Source organism: Diadema antillarum, unplaced genomic scaffold, assembly GCF_040938485.1.
Source record: "Diadema antillarum isolate AM-2024a unplaced genomic scaffold, OU_Dant_1.0 seq00000367_RagTag, whole genome shotgun sequence".
Lineage (NCBI taxonomy): Eukaryota > Metazoa > Echinodermata > Echinoidea > Diadematoida > Diadematidae > Diadema > Diadema antillarum.
In genome coordinates this window covers 1,168,587-1,188,826 of record NW_027271368.1, presented here as the reverse complement: position 1 = coordinate 1,188,826, position 20,240 = coordinate 1,168,587, and the positions used below count along the sequence as shown (strand labels likewise).

General features: G+C 36.9%; 1 protein-coding gene across 1 annotated transcript; it reads left to right on the top strand.

Moving 5' to 3' along the window:
* The first annotated feature begins 1,363 nt into the window (after positions 1-1,363).
* On the top strand, positions 1,364-11,240 carry LOC139731228 (proteasome activator complex subunit 3-like). Its single transcript, XM_071642115.1, has 9 exons — positions 1,364-1,518; positions 3,462-3,494; positions 4,620-4,682; positions 5,590-5,706; positions 6,332-6,371; positions 7,017-7,198; positions 8,275-8,397; positions 9,300-9,386; positions 10,904-11,240. Exons 1-9 carry the CDS (start codon positions 1,507-1,509, stop codon positions 10,982-10,984), a joined length of 738 nt encoding a protein of 245 aa, XP_071498216.1. The 5' UTR covers positions 1,364-1,506; the 3' UTR covers positions 10,985-11,240.
* Positions 11,241-20,240: the final 9,000 nt, after the last annotated feature.

The following is a 20,240-nucleotide window of genomic DNA, read 5'->3' as shown; positions in this document are numbered from 1 at the left end:
CTCAATCTTTCCTATCAATCAAATACCCATGATCCATAATTTTTGCCTCAAGAACACGTAGTGCGCTCATCATGGAGCTGTGTCAGTCCGAACCTGTGAAGGTGAAAATGAGATGGCGCTATTTATAAATTTAGTAACCGACATCACACACGCTACTATAGTGTGCAAACGTCGAGTGAAAAGAGTGAATAGCACGAACTTACTTCGTGTGTGTTAGTGGAGCTAACAAAACTATCGTGCATCCGAAATCATGTAAACATTCTGACCGCATTTTCTTTTTTTTTTACTCACAGCTAACAATTAAATACTAATGTAGGACGTATGCTCACAAAAAGGTTACTCATTGTTCAAAAAGTTAGAGGCATATATTATACATTCCCGAAACTTCTAGAGTGCATCAAGTCATAACCTCAGTTTAGGTGCATCCACCCTTTTACCATGATTCTTGGCGCCATCAGATAGGTCCATGACGGTAGATATAATGATACTGATTACTGTCATCATTGTCAGTTTTACCTGCACCATATTGCCAATAGCATGTTAAGTAGGCGTATATGTCGGGTAGTGAGGAAAAACCCTTATTTTACTTATTTCAAACAAAATTCACGCGTCTCATTCGGAGAATAAAAAAAGTTTTTAGTTAACAGAGTATGAAACGAATTGATAAGAAACAATGCCAGAGTATGCTTATAGTCAGAACATATCGGCGTTTTCATGTTTTTGTTTTTGCTTTTTGTCAAGCTTTATGATATTCGTTTGGAGCTTATCATCGAAAAAATGTCGGTCAAGTAATTTGGTTAGGAATTAACTAAATCTGTGGAATCTCCTTGTAGCACAGTTACATCTCGTCAGTTGCAATCTTCCATCTTGACCTCAAAGGCCCTCATACTATTTCTATCATCACTACAGTAACTGTTGTTATTATATATTTATTATCATTATCACTATCGTGTTTATTATCCGGTAGGCACATAGTGGTTATCATCATCACCATTGTTGTCATCAGTACTATAACTATTGTCATTAACTGTATCAGACATCTGAGCAGAGTATTCTTTAATCCTTTTATTGACCTAGTTTTTACCGTCATCATTACTGAATTGAAAAACCTTTAGTGCTCTCAATCTACAAGAACAATGCGCAGAGTTCGAGTTTAGACAAAGAGGTTCTATACTTGTTTGTAGAACCTGAGTTTAGATCACTAATGTACCTGCTGCTTTTCAGCATGGCTGAGTGAAAAGAGTGAACAGTGTGAACATGCACGTGGTACGTGGCGAGCGCGATGTGCACGCTGGATTCAGTTTAGCATGCAAGATCAGTGCAAGTGCGTGCATCATCTATGAGAGCGCGTTCAATGAATGAGTCCGTCGGCGCGAGTGTTGCACTCTGTTACAGACGATTTACCGTATCTCCGAATTCATATCGGCGACTTCCCATGATCTGCTGTAAAATTTGACTTGGCTTCTATGCAGTTTTTATTTCGAGGTTGTCATCAAAGGGTCAACTATGGCATCGGAGGTAGGTAATTGCTTGAGTAAATATGAGCTAGTGTAGGACACGGCGAGATAGGATATTTATAACAGTCCCACATACTGAAATATTTGTTTAATATTTTAAACAATACTGTGTCTTGCGGCGCGGCTCGCGGTCGGGTCGGTGCTGAAATTAGAATCTAGACTGCTATAACCTATGTGTAAATTTGATTTTATGTGTGTCTCTTTTATTTTCAGCAATAGCGCTGTCGGGTCTCTTATCTTTTTTTCCTCAAAAGTGTCTCTCTCCTACCTGTAAATTTTGCTTTCTTGAGATTCTTTTGCGTGTATCTTATTTTCCTTCAGTAAATTTTAACGTACAGCTGTATAGTAAAGTCAATGAAGTACATTGTAAATTTAACTAGGTCTACAATCTGACAATATACAAGTACAATGTATGTAGACTAGGTCTACATATTATTGTACTTTGTAGCTTGCAGTGGTAGACGCCAAGCATGACCATGCAATGATATTGACCAAACAGAGGTCTGTACTCTTGGCGTAGTCTTGCATATAAAAAACAAACTTTCGTAAATTCAACCATATTCAAACGCCGTCCAAAATTCGACCACCTGCTACATGTATGATGGTGCAAATTTGGCACGGGAGGTCGAACCTTGGTGCGGGGTTTTTAACGCAATTTTGTAGGTAGGCCTACGTACATGTATTCTCATACTTTTGCGCCACAACAAAGCAAACCCACTCACTAGGCTTGACTGTCATGTATAATTCCATGCACACAGACCTGTTGTTCTAACATTCTAATTCGTGTACCGGTACATTGTATGACTCAAATATTATCATGCATTGTACATGGTTTCCTGAGTTTTAAGGTTACAGTGAGAGTTTAGCCATTGGATATCTTGGTCATTGTAGGGTTAGGGGTGGGATTTAACCCGTAATATCAACCCCATTATCCACATTGAAAATGTCGCCGTCATTTAGAATGAACATGACAGGGTCTATACTATTAAAAGTTACATCCTGTAGCCGAAAATTTGTTTTGGCATAAGTAAGAGAATGCCACTTTGTTTCCAAGCAAGTACAATTATGAAGTTGGTCACGACGGATGCACTGTTCACTTTTGACAAACACTCTTTGAGTGACCATGCCGGGGTTATTGTACTTAGAGACAACATTGAATATCACTGCCGAGTCAACACTTCCTCGTGTTTAGTCATCTGAGTGATATGGTTCTAATTCATGTTAGTTTCCTCCAGTGGAATTTGGGATATCCACTTGGATACAAAAAAAAACAAAAACATTAATTAAACAATTAGCGCCACTCCTCCATCCATCATGCAGATGAATGTATGGTCCCAGTGACATGCAAGATGGACAGACATTGTAGATTCCCCTCGCCGAATAACAACATTATAAAAAGAAAGTTCAGATAGAAAAGAAAAGAAGAGATACTTGTCTGTGATTACTCTCAGGCCATTATTCCCAGTGGTGACTTCTCTGTCACTTAGTGATTAAGCAGGTGAATTCCGCTTGCTTTTCATTAATGAATTTCTTCACATACTTTCTAGATGAAAAGTTATTTTCTAAGCCTTTGAAAATCAAATATGGGATAAAAAAGATAAAACTTTCTTTTTGGGGGAAAAATGGTTTTGTGATTTCCACATCGCCGAAGCTTATAAGCTCTCCTGTAAGTCTAAAAATGTAAGTTCTCCAAACAGTCCAAAGTACTTTATTTATTTTGTTGTAAGCATGTACTGCATAACAAGGGAAAGCAGTGCAAGTCATCTTAATTATGACTGAAGCCACAGGAGCTGTGTCTTCAGCAGATATTGACTGTAATTTAATGCAATTCCTTTGAATTAATGTAGACTGTACATCTGCTATTTTGTTAAAGGAAGTCAGCAATGTTTAGGAGTGGAGCATAGGACTGATAAATTTCTATCATTCTGTTTATATGATTTGCAGGTTCAAGAATGCAAGGACAACATACATGACGTGGTAAGACTGAATTTACTGTCATCTGTCTGTGCCCTTGCTTGGTTATTATGCTCTCTGGTCCTGCATTTGATGTACAGTATATCAAATGAGTTGATCAAATTGACAAAATGCAACTTGATGTATTTTAGCAAGCATAAACTATATGATAAGTTTAACAAGACTTTAAAATTTTCTCCAATATGACCTTTGTGAGCTAAAAGTAGCAAATTCTTCTTTTTTTTTGACAATTCATTGGGCAAATCAAATATGTGAAGAGAGAAATAACATTTGTTACCTGCTGCCTGTGTAACCCCAGTTATTCAGACATTGGTAGGATCATTAAATGTTTACATTTATTCTGTCCCTGTCAATTGCATTCTATCTACATTGTGATGGATGAGAAATAGTTGTAACTGGAATAACTGAATGCTAAATGTAATGAATGAAGTACTCTTCCTCATGTGTGTGCCTGTCTCATCCAGATGATGGAATACACGCTGTACCTCAAGATACTGTAAAAACCCAAAATTTTTGCGCATGTGAAATTGTTGAAAATTTCATGAGGAACCAAGATTTTCAAAATTAAAATGCACATGGAAGTTCTTGTCTACACTACTGGCATTGAATGCCTTTAGTATTTCACACACACACACACACACACACACACACACACACAAATGATAATAAATAGATAAAAATCATGCTGTGAAAAGGCTATACAGGTTCCAGTTTTACAGGAGGATAGGCAACATACTGCTGATCAGTCAAGAATGTGTACTGTATCTAACATTGTAGAAGAACCAATTTTTCAAGAAATTTATATCAACAATTCTACACCTCATTAAAAAACGATATGCACATCTTTGTCCAACATTAGTCAAAAAGAATATTTTGTTTGTTACAAATGAACCTGTCTTGATCTCTCTTTGAATGATAGAGCAGTGTTTTTGTTTTTTTTTATAAGCCCTCTGAGAAACCCCAACAAAAACAAAATTATTATTTCTTTGAACCTCATAAATTTGAAATAACATGTATCATTTAGGTATCTTTATTTTAGCTCTAATGATATTTCCTTTTCTTATCTTGTTCGCTTCTTGTTCTCTTTTATTTTGTTTTAATTCTCCCTCTTTTCCCTCCATGTTAAAGTCTGAGGCACTGGTTAAAGACACATTTCCAAAGAAGATTGCTGAGTTCAACAAACTACTAGCGGTAAGATATATTGAGGTTTCTTTTTTCTCTCTGTTAGAAGTGAATTTACGATATTGTTAGTGCCTGAGAAACTTTCCTTCTTTTTGATTCCTTTTGGGCAGAATTATGACCAAATAACTCAACTTATTGAGGAACTAAAGGAGTATATTAGCAAATCTTTTTAAATGAATTAGTAAAACATTTAGAAAGTTTAAAGGTACTGTATACGCCGAAAATTTCGCAAGGCTTTTATTTTTTGCGAGTTTCGCGAGTGAGCTGCTATTCGTGAAAATAAAGACACACAAAAATATTGACTCTAATCCAGATATGAATGTGACGCACATGTATACATTTTTCCGTTCCGTACAGGACTCCATGATCACGAATTTAACCACTTGCAAAATTGTCGGGAAGTCTTGATTCGCAAAGATTTAGACTCGCTAAATATATGGCGTATACAGTAGTTTGATTGGCAGTTTACCATTAAACCTATAATCATATGTGTAGCTCAATTTCCTGTCGTTACTACCAATCCAGAGTGAGACTATTGTTACCTCTTTCTTACCTACTGGGGAAAATGTTTGTTTCTTTCCACACTGAGTATAATCAAATTAACTAGTTTTACATACATTGTTAAGAAATTTCTTCTTTTTATGTACATCCATTGAAAGATTGTATTGATGCTGAAACAATTTTATCATTGTTATTGATTGAAAATTCAGAGTATTTACTATATTTCCCCCAAAAATGTATGCACCATGATCATGCTCTAAAATTTGTGTCATGACCAGCAATTATTATTTTTTTTGTTAATGTGTTTGCATTTGTCTATTTGCTGCATAAATGTGATGCTGGCGAATTACTGAACTATTTTCAGCACTAAAATCAATTAAAAAGAGTATGTAATTGTGTGGTTTTGTTTATTCAGGATGATATGTTTCAGTTACAACGCATGGCAGCGGTTCACAGTAGCATCAACATTCCAGTACCTTCACCAGTCATTGTTAATAGCGCTGACAGTGTAAATGATGCGCTCAATGCACAGGTAATAAACATTCCTATTTTTGCCATTTCATTATGATTTCTGTTCTCTTTGTTAGTCCACTAAGATAAGTATACAAAAAGGGAAACAGTAAGATAATTATGATAGCTCCTTGGTTTTACCCATGCATCAACTCTTAACCATTTGAAGAACATGTTCAGCAACTCATAGCAAACAGTGAAACATCCTTTTTTTCACTCTTTGTAAGTGCACTTCTACCTAAAAAAAAACAATACACAAACACAGGTAAAAATAGGTGACTTATTTGAATTCTCATCACTTGATTTATAAAAAGAATGTTTCTCATCATGCATCTACAAAAATTACATTGTCAAGCAGTTTTGTGTTGATGTATATCTTTAATTGATAAGGTAAAAATAAACATAGGACCCCAAAGAATTTTTGTTCTGAAAGTTTCCCATTTTATCTTTCCCTTTGGCTTTGTCTTCTTTATGCCTACAATGCAACACATTGTCTTATTTTATTCTACATTGTGTGTGTGTTCTTTTGTTTTTTTGCTCACTCTATTGAACAGGATTGAACAATGGAAACAAATCAAAATATTCAGTATTGTATGTGTTACAAATTACCTTTCAAAGTGCCTAATATTTTTTGTTTGTTTTTGCAGACAAAGAAGAGGAAGTTGGAAGAGGAGAATGCAGTACAAGGTATCAGTATTTGAATTATGTATCATGTGTTGTTGTTGTTGTTGTTGTTGTTGTTGTTGTTGTATCTTTATGATGCCATGTCCGTAAGTATACTTGCAGTTTGAAGTGAAAAAGTAATGTGTAGTGACATTTTGAGACACCATATTTAGTAAACGGCCAAAGCTGTATTTTGATCCATTCCTGCAGTATCATTGTATGGAAAATATCATAACCAGTACATTTTTGACAGACTCGAATAGATGTGTTTGTTTTGAACTTACAAATTGTGCTTGTCTCAAACAGTTTTCTTTGTTTTACATTCAAAGGCAGTTTGGATTAAAGATTCATAATCATTTTAAAAGAGGAATTATATGGGACAGAGTTGTTTTTTATTTTTGTTCTGGTTATTGCAGAGATGAAGTTTATGAGTGAGATTGTGGTATTTCAACGTTCAAGCATGCCGATAAAGCAGTTGTATGTACATGATATCCATAGTAAGACCAAATTATGACAAATTTTTCAATGCAAAACATGACATTGCTAATTCTGAATGTGTTGAAATATCTTAACCCGTTGAAGACTAATCCCGGTTATACTCAGGCAGGTGTCTGTGGGAAATGCATGTTGTAGAAAAGAAGCTTGTCCTTTGCAATATCTCACTTGCAGGTTGCAAGGTGTTCGCCATCCCGTCGGGGTCAGTCCCGTGCAACAAGCACATATCAGATCTGGTGGAGATCCTCAAACCCAAGATATGCGAGCTCATCGAGCACTGCAACTGCCTCAAGATGTGGATCCAGCTGCTCATCCCCCGCATCGAAGATGGCAACAACTTTGGCGTCTCAGTTCAGGTGACCTTTGAATCCCTTTGCTGCCTTTGAATGAGATGTTTCCCACACCCAGGCAGTCTCTGTGCCCCCCTCCCTACCCCCCCCCCCATGTCTTATCCCCATCCCCTCGACCCACCACCACCACTACCACTACCACTGCCAATACCACTACCACAACCACTTCCACTACCACTACCACTACCATTACCACTACCACTACCACTACTACCATTACCACTTCCACTTCCACTACCACTAAAAATATAACAACTACGACAGTAACAACAACAAACAAAAGTAGAGTATTTGAAAAAATAAAGAGATGTAGGGGATTATTCCTCTGTTTCAGCTGTTACAGATTTTAGATATTATATGTATCCTCTTGCAAGAATTTACTTGATATGTGATGAGTCAGGTTTGCTGTTTTCTTTTTTTTTGGGGGGGGGGGGGGCAGTGGGTGATATCCTCTCTCAAATCATGTCAACTATGTATGAGGTAGAAATGCAGTTTTTGCACAACTAAATAGTGGCTTTCATGCTTTAAGTATGAGAATAATGGAAATCTTGTTTGACCAAAATTATCTCATTCACCCCGATTGAATCAAAGCTCAAGAGACATCAATAGCACTAACAGAGATTCCAGCTGTTACTTTTTCATAGTAGTTTGTACTGTTTTTTGCCAAAATGTGGCAGGCTGCATAAAAAGTACTATTTTTCTCAAATTGTATAACCACACATGATGTCTATTTGCAGGAAAGGTAAAAATGCTGTTTTCCACCAAAAATTGGAATACCGCAATATAGTTTGCAAGGTTGTTTTTTTTTTTTGCATTAAAAAAGCAACGAAATCAACACCTGCCTTGTGTCATCAATCCTTGTAAATATGAAAAGATGAAATCAAACTGAAATTCCATGTTACCAGGTCATATGCATCCCCAAATCACACAAAACAGCCTGAAGAACTCCACAATTTTTCTCTGTTTCTCCTGGATATGGATACTACCCTCCACTGTGGTGTTAGACCAGATCATCTTTCATCTGAGATAAAAGATGAAAAATTGATCATCAATTCTTTTTGTGTTTTGTCAATGACAAACAGGAGGATACTCTTGGCGAGTTGAGACAAGTTGAGAGTGAGGCGGCAGCTTACCTGGACCAAATCTCACGCTACTACATCACCAGAGGCAAGCTGGTCAGCAAGGTGGCCAAGTATCCCCACGTGGTGAGTTAAGGGGCAAAGACTTTGGCCGGAATTCACAAATTTGGTGCAATCTTTGTCCATGGATTAAACCATGGACAGAGACCATAGTTTTGTATGGGGCGTTAAGTGTCGCATGGCCTCTTTCGTTATGAAATCAGTGATTTTGTCGATGAAATAACCATTTCGTAATGAAATAGGCCATGCGACACTTGGCGTCCCATACAAAACTACAATCTTGTCCATGGTTTAAACCATGGACAAGATTATGCTACCTTCATGAACTCGGGCCATAGAGGTAGACTGAGGATGGAGGGCTGGGACTCACCCACCTTGGTTTTAATCACTTCCTCAGCTCTTGGGTCACGGACAAAAGTGTTATTCTATAACCTATAGTGACAGCTTGTATACATGTCATCACATTCAAATGGCTTAATGTGATGGCTTGTATTGAGCATTATGAGCTCACACATTGATTTAAGAAATAAATGTCGAAGTTCACACATTAAAAATATAAATAGAGAAGAACTGGGCAAACTTAGATATTGCATGGATCCCCTAGTCCAAAAAAGGGAATTACTGTGTGTGTGTGTGTGTTTTAACCAAGACAAGATGAGGACAAGTCACGCGTATACTTGGGCAGGTGTCTATGGCTGTTGTAGCAAAATCAGTCTGTCTTCAATAGGTTAAAGAAAAGAAGAGAGAGAAAAATGGGGCCCTATAGAATTAGAAATAGAATTACTCTGCCTCAAATTAAACACCATTGGTCTGTTGTAAAATTCCCTTTTCATACACAGTTTGGTGAAGTTTAGATGGCCTAGTGAAAGACAATCGAATTGTCGTACAAAATTGTGAAAATGTCCTATGTTTGAACTATATTTGAGTAATGATAAAAATAACATCTTCACTTTGCTTTTAAATTCCAGGATGACTACAGGAGAAGTGTGGATGAAATTGATGAGAAAGAGTTCATCAACCTTCGACTGACTTGCCTGGAACTGAGAAACACATATGTGAGTATCCAAAAGTCTTTAATATAGTATTCTGCTGTATGTCGCCCCTGCCACTCCTCCAACCCCGCCACCATGTTCCAGAGAAAACAAAATGTGAAATAAAATAAAACAGGCCAGTAAGTCAAAGCTTTTGAGACTCAAAAAAGGGCTTTGACTTATGGAAATTTGGACCTGTGAATGAAAAATGATATGACAATGTAAGCAACTAGACACAATAATAAGGAGAAAGAATATTACATGAAAATAGAATAATATGTTAACTATGTGAATACAGGAAACAATTTAAATTTTCCTGCTTACACAAGCCCTGCTTACTGTTGCCTCATCAGTGGTAAACTTCAATGTTTGCATGCTTAACTCAACCAAGCCACTGGCCTTTTATCAATGCCCACCCGCTGTATATTAAAGCGACTGTACAGTACTGGTTGAGGTAGGGATTCATGTTTTGAACATTCCTAAGTGAGATAATGAAAAGTCTCTTTTGAAATATGAAAGAGCATGTAATTCTAAAAAGGATTCAACGTTTATTTGATGAAAATTGGTTTTCAAATGGCTGAGATATCCAAAAAAGTGCTAATAATAAAAGGCGACATGCCCCAACTTTATTAGTATCTCTTTGTTTCACCTTGTTTTTGGATATCTCAGCCATTTCAAAACCGATTTTCATCGAATAAACTTTTGATACCCCTTAGAACTGCATGCTCTTTGACTTCTCATAGAGTGGTTTCTGAATATCTCACAAAACGTTAAAAGCTAAATCTTCACCTTGACCAGAACTGTACACACCCTTTAAAGAGAGCCGAGCTGCATGGGGATGCGCGAGGGCCTTTTGAGATCTGCTTTGCATCCTTTTGTTAGCCCTTTGAATTACCTACTTTTGCTCCCCGATTTCGGGAGCAAAAGTTGACCAATCAGAGTGTCTGTCTTGGCTTGCACTCATGCACGCCACAGACCTCCACAGGTGGTCAGTGATGCATGCGAACAGGCATGACAACACCAAGAGGGAAGATGTGGGGAGTGCGCCATTCCATTGGTCGACCGGAACCCATTAATATTATGAATACTCAGTAGAGTTCATGTATTATGAATAATAATATGTGAAGTAGATCTCAAAAGGCCCTTGCGCTGTTGTGCTCACCCGTTACAGCGAGAGGGCCTTGACAAAAGGCTACCAATCCACTGGAATACATCATACAAGTATCTATCCACGTTTATTTCATAAGATGTCTGAATGCTTTCAAGTGAATGTCTCCGCTGTCATCAAAAAATTCACTTTGTTCACTCTTCTACCTTACATTCTTTTTCCACCTTTTTTGTTTTGGGGGAAGGACTTGCCACGATGTCAAATATGTAAAGAAATGTCAAAGCATGTCCAAATTTGTATCCCAACCCATTCTGAGCTGGACTATTTGTCTGTTCAGTACATTTCTTTTGACTTTTTTTCGTGTTGCCATTTGGCAAGTGCCCTTGCAGTTGGCTGAAATTCACTTTGGTGTATGCTTTTCCTGTGTTTCCAGCTGTCTCTGTATGATGTCATCACGAAGAACAAGGATAAAATCAAGAAGCCAAGAGGGAACAACACTGAATCCATGTACTAGGGGGAAAGTGAACTTTTCAGCACATTCAAAAAACCAGAATTGAAGTTTGACATCGTGGACAAAGCCCCTCACGTCTTTTAACACGCACTCTGCAGCAACGTATCATTTTTTGCCAACTACAAGAGAACAACTACTTTTCAGCCAAGCTAAGTATGCACTTACTGGACAATTTAGATAAGGGTTCTGTAACCATTGCGGAATGACCTCATGACAAGGAGAACTTTTTTTATTTTTAATGAAGCAGTCACTATTTTGTGGTTTTTAAGTTAGGACAAAAACTCCCACCCAGTCCAGGAAGTATGTGGATTGGACAAACTTCATCATAACTGTGAGTTAATGTTAAACCCTGTACGAACTCACACTGGTCATTATTATATTCCATCACATTCTCTTTTATGTAAGTGGTTATACAATTGTAGCATGTATGTAATGTCAATTCAGGGTAATAAAGGATGTTTGCTATACAAAGAATGTATGCAGATAATACCAGTATGATATCCATTTGACAATATTGGACCTGCCACACACTTTGTATGAGGATGAGAGCTAGGATGCAAAATCCCAGACAGTGCTTCAGTGTTTTGTATTTGTAGCCATGAAGAATTACTTGAGTCTTCTGCTTCAAAGAGGCATGTTCTGCTGGTTTATGATAACAGTCTATCCTGTGTATCATGAGATATTTCATTAATTGGTAATACATGTACAAGAAGTGGAGCTTCTTTATCTTCTTTATCTTCATTTTTAACTCAAGATTACAAACCTATTTTCAATTGCTGTTATGTTCTTTGAAAAATAACCATTGAGGACTTGACACCAACATTTTTTGTCATTGGCCCATTTGGGCTACTAAAATGATTAGATTTGAAATTTTCTTGCCCCCTCCCCCCCCCAAAAAAAAAAAAAAAATGTATTAGCAACAATAACAATTCATTTGGAATCTTGGTTTCCTGATTACGCCAACAAAAGATAAACTTTTTGGAAATTTGATTTCTCAACATCGATTTTTATTGGCCCCAAGCCATTTTTAATGTCGAACCCTTCCATTTCTGTATTTTGATGGAATTGATATCCAAATAATTGAAATTTATGTGACTGAATTTGGGTAGGCAGATGACGAGAAGATATTCACAAATGTGTTGGATGTATAAGGGTCAATTTATAGGTAAAATGAACAGTTTTGTGTGAGTGTCAATGTATGCACAATATTTTCTTGAAATTGTCACTATTGCTAGACTATTTTGACCTCCAGAAATTGTTTTCTTTGTCAGTCCTGTACTCAAGTTTGCTGCCACAGGATGAAAGTATTTTTGTAAAAAGGATCGGCAAACTGATAAAGAAATAGTGCAGACAAATAATAGCATAGATTTCAGCTGTTGCAGACAAAATTTCCTCTGTTATCAAAACATCAAAGTCATTTTTGACAATTGAGATCATCTTTGGAACGTTTTCAAGGAGCGCTCGGGTTTTATGATTCATTTCTCGCTTCATTACAATGAATTCTAGATGCACTGGATGACTCCTAATAGCTAGACCAGCATTCCCAGCATTCTCACTTCATTTACTGGTTTTCAAAGTGAAGGAGCAGTCCATACTGTAAATTAATGAAGTTTGTGTTAGGCAACACAGACATGGTCAAAACGAACAAACAAAAAGATAGCATGCTTTGCTGCATTTACAACTGTAGCAATCCAAATCTCTTGCACAATGCACAAGTGTGACATTTTGTGACCAACATTTGATTTTCATCTGACAATAATAGAGTGCCCTTAATATGGTTTGTCAATCAGTTGCAGTGAAATATCATGAATTTGAATATGCAGTCGTGACGGCAGCCATGCTTTTCGTTAAGTCTGTGAGGATCTGTGTCCCTTGTCAATAATGATGTGAAACGGTGGAAAAACAATACACCTGTAGCTTGAACAAATTATGATGGCAAAGGACTAAAAAATATATGACAGCCACCTGCTTTATGAGCTGCTGATGATAAGTTGTTTGTGCTCTTGCATGGAATACAATTTCACTATCCGCAGATAAAAAAACACCGACGTTAACGTTTGATTGCACAAGTAATTCGCTTTATAGAATTTCCCTGGCAACAATTTTGGTCAAACAAGCATCTGTACCCCCTCCATATACTGTATGTTTGAGTGTGCATCCCAATTATGGAAATAGATTGGAACCTCCATTATAAGGAGGACCTAAAAACCATGACAATTACCTTTTATATCAGGTGTCCTACTATACCAGGGTACAAAAACAAAGTTGGGACCCACAAAATTGCTATGTTAGAAAAGGATGTTGTAAAATCTGACATTTTTGTGATGATGAGATTCACAGGATTCCTCAGGGCTAGGAAGAGGAATATGTGTAGCTGAATTGTAGCATAGAGCTGATGTACTGAGAGTAGTTGGCACCAATAATAGTGCATATCTTGTCTTCTGAAGACATAGTGCTCCTTTGGAACAGATCAAGGCATCTCTTGTTTCACTAGAGGTTTGTTTGCGCTGCTAGTTATCTGTAGTTACCATAGCAACAACTGTAATGCTCATTGCTGATTGGTCTTTGGCTGCTGTTATGATATATGTAATTATTTCAACAGTAATGAATGCAAGATACACTAGTATGAAAGAAATCCTAAGATTCACCCACTTAAAAGGGGTTCTTCTTGTGGCAAAGTCCTTAGACCAATTATAAGTGTGGGCCTAATCATCGCTTTTCTCATTACAAATGCAATTGGAAAGATGAAAAAATGTTATTATGCAGAATAATTTTATTGAAGTTCCAAAATTATGACATATTTGATGCTTCAAATGAATGTGTTAGCATTATTTTAGGAAAGATTATTGTGTACTTTATCAACATGCAAAGAAGCAGCTGCTGTATACTGCAATGGTACATGTACATTCATGAAAGACCCAAGGAAATTGCACATACTACCTTTTGGAATGGAAACTCTTGGGGGAAAAAAAAAAGATGAAATTGACTCTCTCAGCTTCAGATATCTGCATATCATTTGAGAAAGTTTTGGGAGGAGAATAGATTTAAAGCATGCCCAGGATATTGTGCTTTACTACAAAACTGTGGCAGAATCAACAATGTGCACAGTCATTGGATGAGTATTTACATGTACATGTGGGCGTAAATTCTGGGCTGGTTAAATGACGAGACTGTATGATATCACTTTTTCCTTGTAGGATGATTGAGTGAATTGCACAATCATGAAGAACAGTGTTTTTGTGTGTTTTTTTAAGTTGCTTGTTTTTTTCTTTGGAATAAATTGCTCTCCTGGAATATGTATGATTGTACTGTAACATTATGATTTGCGATATTTTACAAGTTGGTTTGTACAGGTGTGTGTCTGAATCCTGGACATGTCTCAATCATGCCAGCACAGGTGGCACTATGGTATAAAAGCTGGCCCTCACTTACCCCGACCAGACGCCGTGCGACACTTGTGTACAGCAACAGGGCTGTGTATAGTTAGCCCTCACTGAAACAAAGAACTAGTCAAAATAACATGGACTCAAGTCTATGGGACTTTAAAGGACAAGTTTACTTTCATATACATTAGGATTGAGAGAATGCAGCAATATTAGTAGAACACATCATTGAAAGTTTGAGGAAAATCGGACAATCCTTTCAAAAGTTATGAATATTTCAAGTATCTGCGAAGTCACTGCTGGATGACAAGACTACTACAGTGTATGATGTCACATGCGTACAACTATGTAAGGAAAATAAAAAGAGAATTTGACAAAATTATACTTTTTGAATAAAGTGCACATTTCTTCGACTTGCTACTGACGTATGTTAAGGGTAATATTATTCCCCCTGAATTCTGAAAGAGAGAAGTCGAGTGTTCTTTTGTTATACGAGAAAAATGGATATATGTAGAATTTTCTTTATTCTTTCTTTATATCGTTGTACTCTTGTGACATCACAAGCTTACTTAGTCTTTTCATCCAGCCGTGACTGAGCAGAAACGTCAAAAATGCATAACTTTTGAACAGATTGTCCGATTTTCCTCAAACTCTCACTGATGTGTTCTACTAATATTGCTGCATTCACTCAACCCACATGTCTATGAAGGTGAACTTGTCCTTTAAGTTTGAAAATGGATTGTCGTCATTGTGTTTAAATCAATGAAGTACAGTAGTAAGTTATAATTAAAAACAGTGATAATATTAGACCCCTTCTCTACAAGCCAGCCATGAGCACAACATCCAATGAGATGAGATTCCTGGTATGCCTGTCAATGCCGTCTTCTTCACTAAAGTGTCTGTGTCAATGCATTAAAATGATCTACAGTATCATAGAAATAATCACATGTACATTTGTGCCCAAGTGATGTAATAAAGCAATTTTTAGAAAATTTGAATGTGACAGTACATTGCAATTCTTTTTTTCTTTTTTTTTTTTGGTACAGTGCACTCCCATTATAATGAAGACAGCTTTTAACAAAATTCTTCTCAGTTACAACAAAACAGAATTGTAGGTCCCGAAATTATTATCTTTATATCTTTCTATGCTTTACTGTTTTAACAGTTCTAATAAAATACTGTTAAAACAAAATTTCAGTATAACGAAAGAAAACCACTGGTCCCAACAACTTTGTTATTACATTGTATGGGAGTGCACTGTATATTGTTGCTGTTTTTTGGGCAGAACAGAACTGTGTGGATAAGATTTGAAAGGAATTCTCCCCCCCCCCCCCCTCCCCAATTTTAACTCAGTTAACAGGACTGAGTGACAAGGAAAGATAACCTATGAGTCTCAGGATACATGTAAGGTGATCAGAGGTAGACTTGAAAGTTTCTTGCAGACCATTTGTCTGGCAGGCCATCCTACTGGCTGCTAACTCTGGAAGGAAGCTACATTTTAAGTCATAAATGGAGTACCATCTTTAAAGGGATGGTATAGTTTTGGTAAAGATGGGGATTCAGGTTTCAACTTTTTGTGAGAAATCAGAAAATAGAAATCACTTACATGGAATGTTAAAGAGCATACAATTATAAGAGGAATGAAATAATTGTTTAATGAAAATTGGTTTTGAAATGGCTGAGATATCCAAAAGCATTTAAAAGAAAAATACAGTGGTCCTAGTAGAAGGTTGGACCCACCTTTTATTAGGACCCCTTTGTTTTTGGATATCTCAACCATTTCAAAATCGATTTTCATCAAATAAGCTCTTAATTCCTCTGAGAATCATACTCTTTGATATTTCATATAAGTGATTTCTAATTATCTATGCAAAAATGTAAAAACCTGAATCCTCGTCTCAAACAAAACGATACCATTCATTTAATTTGAGCCCTCTCCCCTCTTGCATCCAACTGCCTTTTATTGACAGAGCACCAAATTGTTGCATGTGTTATATTTTACTGACCTATCCAAGTAGACTAGGGCCCCCGTTTCATAAAGCTGTTCGTTAAGTTACGAACGACTTACGAGCGACCGTTGATCAGTTTTGATTTGCTATACTTATCAGAATTTCCATAATTCAGCACAGGAACTGATCACCAGTCGCTCTTAAGTCCTTCTTAAACTTTACGAACAGCTTCATGAAACACCCCCCTGGCCTCTTTCTCATCTCTACAGCCCCATTCATTCTTTCCTCTGACTCCAGAATTTTACAGAACTACTAGCCAGAGAGGAATATTTCATTCACAATAGGTACCATCATCATCATACCAAAATAAACAAACAAACAAACAAACAAACAAACAAAACAACAAAACACCACTAGCACAAACATCATAATCAATGCCACTGCCACCATTACCATCAACCACTTTCATCATCATTATTTGTTCTCATACATGTACTGCAACATTTTAATTATAGGTTTTCCCGGTCAATTTCATACTTTTGTCATTCAAGATCCTATTCCGAGCATTCGATTTCACGCATTCCACGCTCGCAGCACTGAATCAGCAATCAAATTCAAAATCCGGTCATTCGAATTCACTATCGGAGCATTCAAATTCACTCTCGAAGCATTCAAATTCACTATCGGAGCATTCAAATTCACTAGTGGAACATTCAAATTCACTATCGGAGCATTCAAATTTAAGAGAGGAGCACGCATTTCATCAATGAGCATTCAAATTCATGTCAAGCTGGCGACGGAATCTCGTCGGTCATTCAAATTCGTGAATAGGCAACCATGTTCCCATTAACTGCATTCAATTTAAAAGAAGTCCTGAATTTAGTTAGTTTGGGGCCGTGTATGCATGTGTTTCTCACTTGGCTTTCAATATATTGGGATTTATGATGATTATTTATTTTGCAGTAGAGGTCCACCTGTTAATTGACAATTTTGAACTCGCGCTTAGCAAATAGGAATACACAGGCACATGTCCCTGGGATTGGACATAAAATGGACGTGTAAAAGAGTCACAACTCCGCACGTAAAAGATCCCACTTCATTTATTCATCGCAAAGAGCAAAACATCTAACTGGACCCCATATGGAAGACCAGCTTTTGCAGCTGAATATGGGTTATCCAGCCATCTTCTTTGATAGAAAATGAAACAAACAAACAAAAATTAGGCAATGTATAGGCCTACAGACGAGCATAATACGGAGGGTTGGTTGACACATTGGAGGAAAAAAAACACAATTTCGACTACATTGAAACTGATACATGAACATTTTATTCGTGTTGTTTGTTGTGTATTGCTGTCTTATTGATTTAATTTTGCGGGACTATGTGAGATCATTGTGTGTCAGTTTGTCCTAAATTGATGAATTGTCATCATGTGGTTTGTGTTGGGGCGTTGTCAGCATGCAGTATCATCAAGAAATATGATTACTAGTCGTTGTGTTATTTGGATGCACTGCTGATTGGACATTGCAATTTGAAATTTATTGAGATGAAAAACAAAGAATACATGAACAGAGAACAATGTAGAACATGTAAACAATCCTAATTACACTATATGCAAGCATTCATTGGTTGTGTTGGCCCTTTTCCTTTCTTAAAAGTCTCCTCCATTTTCCTCGTTAAATTGATTGCACGAAGTAGGAACTTGATCGCCTAAAAATGAATTTGAACGCTCCAAACAAGCTCATTGGGACTACCACGTGACTATCGCATGAATTTGAATGCACGAGTAGGAAAGTCGGTGCTCGCATTTTGAAATTGAATGCCCAATCGTGAATTTGATTTGACGAAAACGAAATAGAACGCTCATAAATGAAATTGATCGCTCGGATTCTGAATTTGAATGCCCCAATATTTTCGCGTGCGTGCGCTGCGTGAATTTGAATGCACATTAATGAATTTGAGTGACAAAAGTATGAAATTGACCGGGAAAACCTATATTACCATCGAGTACAGTGCACTCCCATAATAATGAAGTCCTCGCAACCGGCAGTTTTTTTTTCATTATATCAAAAGTTTGTTATAGCCAAACAGTAAAGTACATGAAGATACATGTATATAGGTACCACCATCATAGATGATAATTTTGGATCTGAATTTTTACTTTGTTGTACCAAGAATTTTGTTATAACCGTGTTCATTATAATGGGAGTACAATATACAGGCAGTTGAAAGTTTCAGTCTTCATAGAAGAAGCGTAGAAGGTTTCTGCCATGCATTTGAATTGTATACGTGCTTTGTTCATAAAATATTGCCTTAACCACAAAGTTTGCTGGAGGCTGGCCCTACCTAGCAACAACTAGTGAATTCCCACCAAAAGGAACTTAGTCGGAGGGAGCAGGTGAATGAAATGGTTCAGTACTAAATTGTAGTGAGGAAAAAAAGTCCGTGAATTTTGATACAGGTGACCCCTAATACAATGAAGTCCTTTGTATTGGCAGTTTTCTTTCAGTACATCGAAATTTCATTTCAGCCCAATATGTTATACACTACCAATTATACTAGTGATGGTCGCCTAAGAGCAGCGCCCTCCGAAATAGTAAAGTATATAAAGGTATAAGAAAAGATGAAAATTCTAGGGCCTGAATTTTTACTTCATTGTGATGAGAATTTAGTCATAACTGTGTTTGTTACCCGGGATTCATTATAACAGGAGAGAATCCGTGCATTACAGAAACTGTCTTACCATGCCAGATGGGTACACTGGCAGCACTGCACAGCATATGGAGAAACTGAAATCAACCACATAAACACACACACACACACACACACACACACACACACAAGCAATACTTTCAAGGCAGGCAATGGTAAATTGTGTCAGAAGTCTTTTATTACATATCCAATATATGAAAACTATAAAGTGTCTTCTTGCAAATTAAAAAAAAAAAAGACTCACTGTGACCCAAAGTCTGTGGTAATCTTCCGAACTTCTTAAACCAATCATATAGAGTACCATAATTTGGTATATTATCCAATAGCTGTATTTAGTGCCAACGTATAATCCACATCTATGTCTCATATCCTATAAAATGTTGATGTAATACAACATTACATTTCTGTTTGTCATGGGGAGTTAGTTCAGAAGCACAATTCAGCAATCTAGGATGTACCGACAGTCTCTCAACAGTTGCATTTGCAGTACATTATCAAGAAAATATGCACTTTACTCGATTCTTAGGTGGTCATTACATGTGACACCGTTTAATAAAATGAACTGTCCTTGTGCTCAAAGTTACTTCATATTATATTCACTGGATTTCATATAAAACACTAACAAGAGCGAAAAAAAAACTTAACGTGGCTGCCCTCTAGCTGTGCATATATTGTAAATGCTCTTTCCTGCTACATTGTCTATAAAAGTTTGTGTGGAAAACTCCAATGGGGTTTGCAATGAGTGTTTGCTATATTAAGTATCTTCTTTACCAATATCCAATTCCACTGAAAGATCCATTGACCCGCTGTCACTTCATAGTCTCTCTAAAGAACAATTCTAGACCAGAAATAACTTGGTAAGATAAAAAGGAAAAACAATTTGCAAGCACAATGAACATTTCATTCCAGTTTGATAAAAAATAAAGAGGTTATGAATTGTTAACCCGTTGAGGACGATTCCCGAGTATACTCGGGCAGGTGTCTATGGGAAATGCTTGTTGTAGCAAAATCAGTCCGTCCTCAACGGGTTAATGTAGTAAAGTTTTGCAATATGGTTCTGGAACGGAATATAAATACATATGCAGATGAGTGAGATGATGATGTCATCACATTACAATTTTCCTTTTATCAAGTACAAAAAACAGATGAAAATTCAATTAACTTCAAAATAATGATCGGTCAGATTTTCAAACTGGGGCACAATTGCGTTTGAAT

Excerpts from the sequence above, each read along its gene's own strand:
- LOC139731228 (XM_071642115.1), top strand. Across the intron at positions 7,199-8,274 it reads ACTTTGGCGTCTCAGTTCAG|GAGGATACTCTTGGCGAGTT; the intron begins GTGACCTTTGAA and ends AATGACAAACAG. Across the intron at positions 8,398-9,299 it reads TGGCCAAGTATCCCCACGTG|GATGACTACAGGAGAAGTGT; the intron begins GTGAGTTAAGGG and ends TTTAAATTCCAG.